Here is a 13,191-nt window from a genome sequence, read left to right as displayed (position 1 = left end):
CTGTCCGTGCCTATGGCTTATCACAGTTTAATTTACTAGTATGGATACAGCGAATGAAAATCTACATAGTCTGGGATTGTTTTAAGGTTTCTAACTGTACACAGATGTCCCTTTAAAGTCAACATAAGTGTATATATTTAAGTAGAGTCTGGTGTATATACAAATTTCATCAGTGCCCATGTGCGTGACTTGTGAAGTATGGAAGATGCAGGAATATAGGGAATATTTTTTTTTTTAATTGGTGCATTCTTATCCCTGACACTTTCTTCATTTCTGTTTCTAGGGGACAGAAGATGCTGCTGTCCATGTGACGCTAATTTCTGGGTACCAGTCAACAACAGTAACCAACTTGTTCCACTATGATCCTTCCCTAAACCCTGCTGTTGTATCACTGAGCAGAAACAGAAGTGGCATAGCAGGTGAAAAGGCTGCAGACATGTTTTCGCATCATGTGTAGAAGTGTTATTATTGCTGATGGTGGTGAGGCAGAGGGAATTTAGGTCTATGTACTTTATTGATCTGACACTGTTTCTTTGCTGTGTTCTTTTAACTTGTAGTCCCTGTGTTTTCTGCTAATCCTGATCAGTCCTGATGGTTTTATATTGGTTTTACTTTGGCATACATGAGATAATTAATTACTTGCCCTAGGCCAGTATGGAAGGTGTTCACAGGATGTCAGTTGGGGTATAGTGCTCCTTTTGCGTCATGTTTCTCTATCTCTGCTCTGAAATTAGACCATCTATTCATTCTTGGTAACAGGTTCAACCATGTCAAGAGAAATAAGCTCTAGGGAGTGTCCTTCTCCAGGACCCCAAAGAGTTGATCATAAAGCCCATTATGTACATTTTGGGTTGCTGAAAGCAGAAGTTCCTATTTCCAAGCCAAACTGTTTTTTCCAGTTTGACCTTGTGATCTTTTATTTTAGAATATGAGCATAGAGTTCACAAGCTTTTTGGGGGCAGAAAGTTTTTTTTTTTTTGTTTCCCCACAAGGTTTTGGTTGGGCGTTGGGCATTGGGAATAGAAGGCATTAATGGTGAATGGTGGCCACTTACAGACAAGTCTTTTAGGAAGGTCTTCTATATTTCTATGTGGCAACCAGACACCAGATTCCTAGTATCTGAGAGGGGAAACAAGGAAGATAAGAAGACAACAGAAATATTCCTGCTTTCCTACCCACCCCATTCCTCCAAGGATGCAATCATCTCATTATTATTTTTTTTCTTCTTTTCACTACCTCTCCAGTGACCTCCTTAATAAATCTCCCCCCAGCTCAGCAGTTTGGCTGGACTTGGTGGGGATGCGAGGAATTAGGTGACTGGCAGTGACGAGATACACTTCTTGCTGCACGCCCGGCATTTCTATTCCTTTCCCCAAATGCCCTTGTCATTTTCTATTACTTCAGAATGCATAAATAAGAGAAAACGTCCTTTATCATCTGAATATTATTCAGATACCATAGCACCAAGGGGAGATTTTTCTAGCCGCGGGCAGCGCAGGTGCAAGGAATTCCTTAATGTTATAGCGTCTCAAGAACGGTGGTGTGGCTGAGTTCAATCTTCTATTCAGAACCTCCACGGCATCGGCTTTTAATATAATTTTCCTCCTATATAATAAAAAGAATAAATAAATTACACCGATGCCTTCCAGGCATCGAGGATTAAGCTGACAATTGACCAAGAGTCAGAAGAGTTCACATTATTAATATATTCAACTTCGCAGGTTTTCAAACTTTTAAACTTTATTTGACTCTTTGCGCGTACAGAATTGAAAAGTACTGGCTTCAAGACCTGCTTAGAGGAGCTGGTAGGTGAGGGGAGCTTTGTACAGACCCTCTTGCTTTGTGAAAGGGAGAGACTTCTCCAAAGCTGAGGCTGCGGAGCTGAATGGTAACAGGGACCGTGCCTGCTGGGGGGGTGATGCTAAAAGCAGGTGATCCTGGTCTCTGCTTGGGAGACAAAATTGCTGCTCAGGTCTGAGTTTTTAGTAAGAACAGGTTAACCCATAAAACTTCATTTTGATTAAGACAAGGTAAGAGTGTAAAGTAGATGAGCTGCTCCAGGGCACTGTCCTGTGTGCTGGGATAACAGTGCCATGTGCAGCATCGCTTTTAAAACAGAGTGAACTCAGTGAAGAAGAGGAGAGGGCAAAAATTAAGCTACTCTGGGGCAGCTGATCATCACCAGGTCTTCTGGAGCAATTCTGTGGGCAGGCAGGTGTTTTGGGCTGGCTGGCTCAAGGGGATGGTTAAAGAGATGTTAACAGCTTTTTCTTGATGAATTTAGGAAAGAGGTTTATATAAAACAGTGGTCTATGACAGCAGCGAGTTGGACTTGAAGACCCCTTCTTGTTCTCATTATTCTTGCTTCTGTAGACACAGTGGGCTTCTGAAGCCCACACGCTTCAGAAGAGACAGGAGGATGAGATTTACCTCCTAAGCATGTCTTTCTCTGTGCTTGTTGCTTAGATGTATTACGAAGTCACTGAAGAGAAGTAGGAGATTCTGTGGTGGCATTCACCACAGCTTTTTTGGATGTCCTTACAATAAGACAAATCATGCCATAAAGGCTCTGTTTCTCTTCACTGGCTATCTACTGACCCCTCAGTGAAAACTGGACTGATGCATACCACCTTAATTTTTAAAGATATTTCAGGAGGAATTGAGGTTCTGAAATTCCCTTCTCTCCTGCCCTTTTCCTTTTCTATCACTGCAGTGTGCACAAGTATAGGAAAATATCCTTTATCATCTGAATATAATTTGGCTCACGACAGAGCTTAAATGGGAGAGAGCACCATGTTTTCTGCAAAGTGCTTTGGAGCATATGTGGGCATCTAACTTTAGGTACCCAAGGAAATTTTAATTTAGCTGTGGGAGGCTCCTGTTAAATAGAATCATAGAATGGTTTGGGTTGGAAGGGACCTTAAAGATCATCGTGTTCCAACGCCCTGCCATGAGCAGCAACGCCTCCCACTCCCAGGCCCCGTCCAGCCTAGTCTTGAACACTTCCAGGGATGGGGCATCCACAACTTCTCTGGATAAATAGCTCCATAGTGCTGAAAAATGTAGTCTGGATCATTTGTCAGGGATTTAGGAAAAATCCCAGAACTCCTCAGCTCCAGTTTATGTGAGCTTCAGAAATACTGTATTTGGCTTTTATCAGCTGCAGATATTTATAGGATAGATATTTACAGCAAGGGGGCATGGATCCTACCCTGAGTGTGTACCAGAGGACTGAGAGTGGCTGTAGATGGTCAAAGCCAAGTTCACTGTGCTAATGTTTCAGGACAACCCTGGTGGTTGGTGACCTTATCAGGGATGCCAAGGGACTGAGTAGGATACAGAACCACTGTGGTCTTTAATTTTTTGTTTTGGGCTGATGGACATGACTGAGCCTGTTCTCACGTGATGGGCCTCCAAGCTCTTCCTCAGGCAAAGGTTAAGTGTGCTAAAATAACTGTTGCTAGAAACAGTGAAGTAGTTTCATCCATTCTGCTCTCTGCAGGGGGTCAGGAGCTTCAGATTGGAATAGCCCGGTTTGCCAGCTACCGAGGGTCAGATATCAAGGTGCAAATTGGGGGCTCGTGGGCACAGATTCAGGCACAGATGGACCGTGGTATTAATGTGACACTTCCAGCCTTGGCTGAGGGATGGTACAATGTTTCTGTTATCATCAATGGCATTACTGTCACTTCAAACAGGTATGTGAATACGTGTACTTTTCTTGAAATATAAATTTCATTCTCCAGCCTATTTGGTATTGTAGGGTTAATCTGAGAAGGAAGGTAAGTTTTCACAAATTCTGTACCTAACGGTGAAATCTGCAGTGTGGTATAAAATTATGAATAATTATCAAGGCATTTATTGATCTGTGGAACCCAAGTCAGCAAACTGCTAATGCTAGTCAATTAACTCCCCTTGGATCAGTAGGAGGCAGGAGAGAAACATTTTAGAAAAAGCAGTTGATTTGATGAAAAATGCATATTCAGGCAATCAAAGGTATTCACAGATTCAGGTCAAATGCAGATAAATCCTGCTGTAGGAAAACAGCAGAAGAAAAGAAACACTTTTCATGAGAAAAACAAAAGCTAGTTTGAAAAATAAAAAAAATGCTTTGTTTAGAGAATTTTTAAATTATGATATTTCCGTCTTTTAAGGTGACAGTCCAAGTTCATGCCTAGATAAATGTGGTATAAATGAATTAAAATGTGGGGGAAAACCAACCTGAAAGTGGGATACAACAATGCTTTCACAAGCAACACAGTTTTGTTCTTCAGTCATGCAGGTCTCATCCATGGAAGCTGCTAGAAATGATCCTGAATCAATGATATTGGGGAGAAGGGAGATGTTTTTCTTGCTCACAAATCACCCTAAGCTGTTTGTTGCATTAATGAACTTCAGAAAGAGAAAGCCTGTGGTCGGTGGGATGACACGCAGGGGTTCATCCCATCTGATACAGGAGTCTGTTAGCAACACCATCACTTAGTCTCTAGAGACAGAGAGTGGAAGGAGATGGATCATCCCAGGAGACAACTCTGATCTCTGGTGGGCTGGATTGCAGACTTGGGAAGGCCTACTTTAATGCGCCTTTTTAGGGATGGGAGTGTTTTTAAAAGGAGAATTATGAGGAGGAAAATAGATGTAGGTGGGACAGAATCAGGTGCACCCTTATCTGAGTGGCCTTCAGGTGGGAGGATGTAAGGAGGGAAGGCAGCTGGGATGTCCTTTCAATGTACTTGCATCTGCTGTCTGTGGGCATGGCTAGAGTGGGATCCAATTGGCAAACCCCCCCCTCATTCTTACTTCTTTTGATGGGCTATTCAGCTGCACCTCGTGGACTAAATTTGAATCACAGGTTACCACTTGATAAGACTATGTTTGTAACAGATGTAGCTCAAATCACATGGAAAAAGTTAGGGTCTTTTCACTGTGGCATTGAACAACGGGGATGTGCCACGTGGGGGGTTGGCCTTCCAACCTAGAAGGGGTTGTAAGAAAGAATAGTGCTGCAGGAGGAAAGGAAAATATGAAAAAAAACTCCAAACCTTCAAAACCCGTTTCTATGTTGCTTGTGTTTTGCAGGGTTGAGCCGTTAATCCAGTACCTCTCGGAGATCTTCAGCATAGAGCCGTGTTGTGGCTCCTTTCTGGGTAAACAGTGTTGGTACATCTGCAGCCACTTATGGAGGTTAAAGGGATCAAGGGCACAGTTTTCCTGCAGGAATGGAAAGGGCATCCCATTTCACATCAGTTTAAATGAGGGTGTTTTAAATCTGTGACCCTTTAATATGCAGACATCAACTGGCAGACAGCAGCAGTCTGGAAATGTGGGACTGTAGTGAGCATCCCTCAATTTGGTTGGCTGGCTCCGGGGTCCCTGTGCTTTGAATTTGATTTCCCCAAGTGTTTGCTCATGTATCCTGGCATGTTCCCGTTGGGAAAACAAAGCACGCCCACACCTGACTCATCTGTGCTGTTTCTTTCAGTCATTACGCCTTCATCTTTCAAGGCTTTCTATGGGAAAGTTAGGTGGAAAGCAGGGTACGATTGTGGTTTGAAGCAAGCAATTTCAAGTGATCCCAAAGGGGGTGTTCATTGCTGCTAAGTTGAAAAGAAAAAAAAAAAACCACCCTTTTTTCAATGTTAATTTTAATCAAAAGTGAAATATTTATTAATCCCATCCCAAGCTTTTAAACAATGGAAATAATTTAAGTGTTTTTCAGAGCAAAACATCGCTGAATTAAAAAGGAAAGTTTTACTTTTAGTCTTAAAAAGCAGATTTGGGGTGGTTGATTTATTTTGTCCTTTGTCTGGGCATGGGGGAGAGTTGAATCCCTGTAGTGAATTTTACATGAGCCCTTAGAAATGCTTTTATAGAAGACAGAAATTCTTGTGATGCAACCTCAGGTACTCCACAGATTGCTCTCCCAGGCTCACAACACATTTAAAGACATGAAAACTCGGAGGCTTTGTGGTACGTGATTAGTTCAACAGTTTGTGAAGTGCTCAAGCCTTGAAAGATGAGAGCGTGGACAGTGCTTGGAGAGAAAAGGCTATCAGTTTCGATGATTACCCTATACAAAAAAAAAAAAAAATTATTGTACCCTTCTTTTCATATTTAAGGATAAATTGAAATTTAAATAAGAACCAAATAACTCTTTGGCTGTAGATTTATGAATGGCTTAAGCTGACTTAGAATCTCATTGCTGCAAAAATCACCAGTCCTTCCCCTGCCTTATCTCTAGACTTTTGTTGTCTCTAAGACTTGCGTGGTCATCTGCATTAAAGATTTGAGCTGGTTCAAAAGGAACCCCATTATAAACCAACTTATTTTTCAGCCAGGTCATGGGAAAAGGAAGGGCATGGGATTAATGGATAAGGAGGGTGAAGCAAGGCAGAGCACTGGAAATGCCAGTACTGCAAACTAAAGGAAGATGGAAAGAGACTTCAGCTGGCCTCTGGGTTTGGAAGCATGGGATTAGGCTGAGAATGCTGAAGGGTTTGCATTTTTATGATTATCATTTCCTAAAATCCAGACTGCTGCTTCTTCAGTGCTGCCCTGATTCTCAGTACCCTGGGAAGGAGTGCAGGTACCACTGCTTTGCAATGCTATGTACATCCAGACATCAGCATTCATGCTTATTCCAGATAATTAACGTGCTCTCAGTGGTCAGAGCAGAGCCTCCTGAGGCTGCTGCTCATGTCAATGTGGAGAGGGAGTCTCCAGTGCCATGTCCTAAAACAACTGTGTGAATCAGACACAGCCAGCCTCCCAGAATGACCCAAAAATAGGATGCTTTAAGAAGATTATATCAGTGGAGCAGCGTATGAGGATGCCTCTCTACAATATCCATCCAGCTTCCAACAATAGACATACGAACAACTCCAGTTGGAGGTCATAACTTTGTGTCTACCTCTTCCTGAATTGTTTTTTCATACGAATGACCCTCTTGGTTCACACCAAGAGTCTGTTTACCCATTTTCTGTTGTCTTCTGTGCTCTTAAGTAGATGCCCAGGGAATAAAAATCAACCAGGCAACCACCAGGGAAAGAAGACAGCCTGCCTTCCTCCAGCCCTTCATGGGAAGCCCTGGTCAGAGTTGCCTTTGACGGTGGAGGGGGAACTGCTGTTCCTGCTCTACCTGTCTTAAATGGTGCAGACTGGGAGCATATAAGCAGGGGAGGGCTTGAAGCTGGAAACATTCATCAATCTATCAGCTTTTCTGGTCAGTGAGTTCCTCAAGGGCAAGTGACCAGCAGTGCATGGCAAATCTGGGACTCTGCTTGAGTGGCCAGGCATAAGTGAAGATTGAAGGAAGGTCTATGGTTCTGGCTTTTTGTTTAAAAGCAGTCATACCATGCTCTGCTTCCCTGTATGCAGCAGGACCAAAACATCTCTACCATGTCCCCACCTGCCTGTACAGACAGTCCCATTCCCTGAAGAGTTCAGTCCCTGTTTACTCTCAGGGGTCCTCTCCAGCAGCTTCTTCCAGTTCTGTGGTGGCTTTTTACTGCCACGAAGGTCCCTGGCTCTCTGATACTTTAGCCTCTTGTCCATCTGGATCATCCTGATACATGGCTGCTATTATCTCTAGCTGTCTTGTTCCAAAAAAAAAGGACTTAATTTCTTCTTCCATTTGACCTGGCTGAGACTGTCAGCCATGCTTATCAGCTTTATCATGGTTTGTGATTGTTCACAGACAGTGATTAATTCCTTTCCTGCATATAATGTCCTTCTTCCTTATTTTGTTTTACTCCTAGGTGGAACGCTGCTCACAATCTCTGGGGTGGGCTTTAGCCAAAATCCTGCCCTGGTTTCTGTTTCAATGAACAGGCAAACCTGTACAGTTACTCACGTGGAAGAAGAGACAGTTTGGTGCCTGACCCCACCAGCTGCTAATTGGTCTAATGAAGATTCTCAAGACGTCTCTGTTAGAGTAAATTTAGTCATCAGCAGTAGGTCTCTTCAACATGCTCTCCTTACAAAAAGGACCACCACCTTTAATTACCAAAGAGCTTTGACTCCTCTGATTACTATTGTTGAAATGGAAATCAGAGAGAGCAACCTGCTCTTGAGCATCCAGGGAGTAAACATCACTGGGTCTGTGGCTAAGCTTGGGCATAGTCAATGTGAACTTGAGTTTCAGCGTGGCAACAAATCTGCAGTGTTTTATCAGTGCTCTTTGCCGCTGAACAGCCTGGAACCTGGAACTTTCCCCATCCAAGTTATCCAGAGGCAGCTGGGATATGCTCGTGTGACAGCAAGGCTGAAGGCCCTTACTGTAACTCCACGGATAACCTCCATATTCCCGTCACGAGGATCAGTCTGTGGTGGGATGTTACTCACTATATCTGGTATTGCTTTAAAATCCAGGACTAATTTGGTACAGGTCAGCCTGGAGAGTAATTATTCCTGTGAAATTCAGAGCTCCGATAATGATGCCATTAGTTGTATTGTCCTTCCAGGGCCCCATCCTTTGCATTATGAGTGGTTGGCTGAGACATCTTGGGCTCTTAATGTCACGGTGATTGTCAACGGGATCAGCAGCATCTGCCTTGGAGACTGTACACTGCACCTTCATGAGCAGTGGACCCCCCTTGTAGATTTGGTGACCTGGGAGACCAATGGGACATTCACCTATGTGACAATCAAAGGACGGAGGTTGACATGGCCAAGTGACAGCCCCATGGTACACGTGAATAACTGGGCTGTCTGCAAGGTGACGTTTTGGAATGAGACCAGCATTAAGTGCCGGACAGACTGCATTGCCCCAGGGGAGTACAACATTTCTGTGTCCAACAGGAAAAGTGGACAAGCTTGCTTCAGAAAGGTGTCCAGCAGTCTCACCATCCTGCCTCAGGTGTATCGGTTTTACCCACAAAACTTCAGTACCAATGGTGGGGGCCTGCTCACCCTAGCAGGCTCGGCACTGAAAGGAAAGAGGATGACTTCTGTTCTCATTGATTATCACCCTTGCCTTGTTCTCAATGTCACCTGTGTAGCTATCCAGTGCATGGTGCCTCCAGGTAATGGGACTAGGGCTTTGAGTCTAAGAGTAGATGGCATCTCCTATTACCTTGGAAGAATAAGTTACAGTGAGGAGTTTACCCCAGCATTCCTTTCGCTTGTTGCAACTGGTCTCCTTTTAACAATGACTGTATCACGGGTCATGGAGACAGACACCATCTACGTATTTGTTGGAGACTTTTCGTGTAGTGGTGTCACAATCACTCGCTCCACTTTGCAGTGCTCAGCTCCTCTGCTCCCTGTTGGCGAGTACCATGTGCTGGGCCTGGATGTCCCCAGGGGCTGGACTTCCTCTAACCTGATGTTCACCTCTCAGCTGATGGTGACAGCTGCGCGTCACAACTGGGGTAAGTCACGATGACTTATTGAAGCTCCTCCATGCGGTACAGTGCGAGGGATTGTGGTGACTGGGGTGGGGTTTTTTTGGCATGAAAGAAAAAATGATGAATTCAAAAAAATACCCTTTTGACGGCTGGCCGTCAGGCTCTGTCTTAAATCACATTCTCTGTCCTTTTCCAAGGTGGCTTGAGTGGAGGAGCAGTTTACCTGCGTGGAACTGGGTTTTCCCCAAGGAAGACTTTGGTCACAGTCTGTGGCACCCCCTGTGAAACATTGGGCAACACGGCGATGACTGACCTGAGCTGCCTTGCCCCACGCTTACACGGTCAGCTAAGACGCAAAACCTGGCGTTGTGTTAAAAACACCCCCTAAAAACCTACCTTGGCTCAAAAGTAGGGGGTCCCAGTGTATCTCATCCCAGGAAAATAGATAGCAGCAGCAGCCTTAGAGAAAGGAGAGGAGCCAACATACCACTGACTTCTGTTTTTTCAGCTCAGTCCAAAGACAGTTGCTGTCAGGGGGAGTTTTTGTGCCAATGGCTATGGTCTTTGGACTAGATCCACCATGTGCCTGTGGCCACATAGGCTTTGTGGGTGTGTACGAGATATGCATGATGCCAGCAGTTCCTTTTGGCAGCTATTCCTTGGGAAAACTGTCTCATAAAATGTGGATGAGGGTTGTAGAGTTGGGTACTCAAGAGTGTCTTGGCCATCATGACCATCTTAGTGAGCTGTCTTCCCTTAAATGCCTTTTCTTCTGCCACCTCATATATTTTGTGCTTTGGCTGCATGGTGGGACAGCTTCAGTGGGACAAGGGGGCGGGAGGAAAAGGGTGAATGACTGGGAGGGTGGATAAATGATGCCCTATGGCCACATCATACCTTTGGGAATCTAGGGATGAGGACTTTAATTCCTTGAGAGGAAGAAGGGATCATCCACAGCCAGAGCATCCTCCTTAACTGGAGAGAGACAGCAGGGAATGATGTCATGGTCTCCAGCTCCCTCAAAGAGCGAAATAAACCTGCCTCGATTTTGGAGGAAACTCTTGGAAATGGGCATTTCCTGGGACAAGATATATTTCCTCCCTCTCTTACTGGCAGCTCAGAATTAGTCTCCTAAAATCTTCAAAAGGTGGGATTTAAGATTTTAAATGTCACCCTAGACATATGCCATTCCCCAAATGCTAAAAACAGAGCACCTGCCTTGGTGCTGCAGCATTGCAACACTTGGTAGCAAAACACTTCAGCCCCTTCACAGTTCTGTTGCTGGGAGAACATCCTGAGATCTACAGAAATATTTGCTGTTCTGTGACCATCCAGAGATCCATCATCCAGGGGACTAGAGATTCATGGCCTCTTATCCTTTGTGGACCTGAAAGAAAGGTGGCAGTGAGAGTGTCCATCAGGGTAAATTGCCATGGTTTTGCTTAAAGGTGTATGGAAACTCCATCCTCCAAAATAGTCAGAAGTTGACTAGATTAGTTGCTGAGAAGCCAGTCCAATCTGAAATTTAACAATCTTTTGAGCAAAGGTGGGATAAGACGCATCCATGAGGAATACTAAGAAACATGGAAGGGGAAAAAATAAGGGCTTTAAAACCCAACCACAAGCAATCCAACAGAGACAACAAGAGGACGTAAGAGCTCGTTTGTTTTTTTTTTTTTTAACAATATCCAAACACAGTCCACACAACTGCTTATTAATATTTTTTAAACAAAAAAAAATACATGGTACTGGAGTGCTGAAAAAAAAACAATCAGAGCACAAAATAGGAAAGTCTGGTTATTGCAGGAAGAATAGCAGAATAAAATGTAATCAAATTGATCCAAACTGTGAAAACATTAACAACTGTGTTCAAAATTTGCTGAGTGGTAGGCAGCAGAGGGAGACTGGGGAAAACCATCTTACAGGCAGGACCACGATGCTTATTGCTGACGCTAGATGTCAGCAAGTGAACGCTGATTGCTGCCCACTTGCTAATTGCATTTCATGGAGAGAAGACGCAAAGGATGTGTTGCCTCACTAACCAAAGGGACACAGGCACTGTTGCTTTGAGGCCGGTTACAAGACAACCCCTCTCTCCTCTGCCCTGGATTTTGCTGTGTGCAGCCTTTAAATCTCAGCAGTCGAGTTGCAAAAAATGTGCAGCCTGCTCTAGTGGGATGTGTCCCTGCCCACGGCACGGGGATGGAACACAATTATCCTTAAGGTTCCTTCCAACCCAAACTATTCTATGATTCTCTGTCAATGAAGTATTTACAGGAAAATGTTATTTTTTTTTTTTTACATTAAAATAAAATCCTTTGGAGGCAGCTTAAATCTGCTTTTGCCGGGCTATTTGTACTCCCCGAGACAGTCATATTAGGCCTGTGCCCATCTACATGTGACATTGGTGAATCTGTATTCAAGATGCTTTGCAGACAACATTCCTCCTAATATTCAAGTGATTACATACCTCCACTGCTAGGGCATGAGTTGACTTATTAAGAGCAGTTAGTCCTGTCTCACCTCATGGTTTACATGCTGCTGTTTGCCCGGGGATGTTTGCCACTTGACACTCACACATCCAGTGCTCAGACTTTTCTGTCATAGCCTTGGCCACATGGGAGGGGTGGCAAAGTGACTTTAGGCAAAGTGCAGGACCATGAGCCATGAAGGAGATGGGAGGGACAGGTCTGTGGTGCCCCAGGGCTCCTTTGCTGCAGAAGCTGGTGCGGCCGGGTTGGATGTTTGTCTGACATTTCCTGGCGTTGCTCGTGGACCGGGTGATGAGAAGTGAAGAGTTCAAGCTGCATTTCTTCTGTTACAGCATGCTGTGAAGCAGAAACACCTCCCCTCTGGCACTGGGGGATGTCAGGTGGCAGCTCGCTGCCCTGGGGTTTCAGTGCTTGGTCATGTTGTGCCCAGCCTTCTTAAGATTAGAGATGTTCACGTGGGAATCCCCAGCAGGTCCATCTAGCATACCCATGTGATCAAATCCGCAGGGCAAGGCTCTACAGGTAGGAAATGTGACTTCTTTCCCGTTTAACAGACAGTTTTCTAAGACACAAGGAACCATCAGGCTCAACAGGATCCATCCATAAACCTGCTCCACGGGGTCTTCCTTAGGAATAGGTGTGGAGCAGCGTTGCAGGAAGGTTTCAGTTTGATCATAGGCAAGAGCTGCACACGCTAGGTACTGAAACATACTCAATCCAGAGCACAAGGAATAGGAAAGCAAGCCTAGACTCTTTCATGAGAACTATTGTCTTTTGCAAGCTGCAGAAAAATCAAATTAGAACAGAGCTAAAGATTTGAGTCTCACCCTTAAAGCTTTAGAAAATTAGCAAAATTAACAAAACCACACTCCTTTCAAGGAAAAACAAAACCAAAAAACCCAAACCAACCCACAAGTCTTTAAAGGTCTGGTAAAGAGATAGCTAGCTTGATCCTGAGAGCTCTTCCCTTCTCTTGTTCTTGCTTTGTTACTGGTGTTGCAGCGCTGTTGATGAGTGCAGGTACAGCTGTGGATTCTGTTCAGCTCACGTTAAATTTGCAGAACACATGGTTAATGTCTGTAGGATTGGATTGTGCTGCTGTGAAGGATGGGAAGACTGAGGCAGGAGGCTTGAGGCAGGTGAGAAAATAACTGAATATTCATGTTAGGTTATATTAGGGTAAGTACCATGACATTGGGGTGAGGGTAAAGAAGACACCTTTAAAAGGAGGTGAACTGATAAGAAGATCCATCGGCGAAAAAGCTGAGTCTGATTTGCCTGGTTGGATCAATGTGCTTGGAATAACAGGTCTGGCTTTAGGGCTTTGATGTAACAGCTCTTGGGATCTTTGT

At 44.3% G+C, this 13,191-nt stretch overlaps 1 protein-coding gene across 1 annotated transcript in view; it reads left to right on the top strand.

The window, feature by feature from the left end:
* Positions 1–13,191, top strand: part of PKHD1 (PKHD1 ciliary IPT domain containing fibrocystin/polyductin) — a 248,200-nt gene that overhangs the window by 35,853 nt on the left and 199,156 nt on the right. The window contains exons 28-32 of the mRNA XM_074153149.1: positions 284–419; positions 3,503–3,698; positions 5,080–5,147; positions 7,758–9,371; positions 9,545–9,688. Coding sequence (XP_074009250.1) covers positions 284–419; positions 3,503–3,698; positions 5,080–5,147; positions 7,758–9,371; positions 9,545–9,688 — 2,158 coding nt within the window. The remainder of the gene's footprint in view (positions 1–283; positions 420–3,502; positions 3,699–5,079; positions 5,148–7,757; positions 9,372–9,544; positions 9,689–13,191) is intronic.

This window comes from Numenius arquata, chromosome 9, assembly GCF_964106895.1.
Source record: "Numenius arquata chromosome 9, bNumArq3.hap1.1, whole genome shotgun sequence".
In the NCBI taxonomy this organism is placed as follows: Eukaryota; Metazoa; Chordata; class Aves; order Charadriiformes; family Scolopacidae; genus Numenius; species Numenius arquata.
Note: the sequence above shows the minus strand (reverse complement) of the source record. Positions and strands in the feature narration are given on the sequence as shown.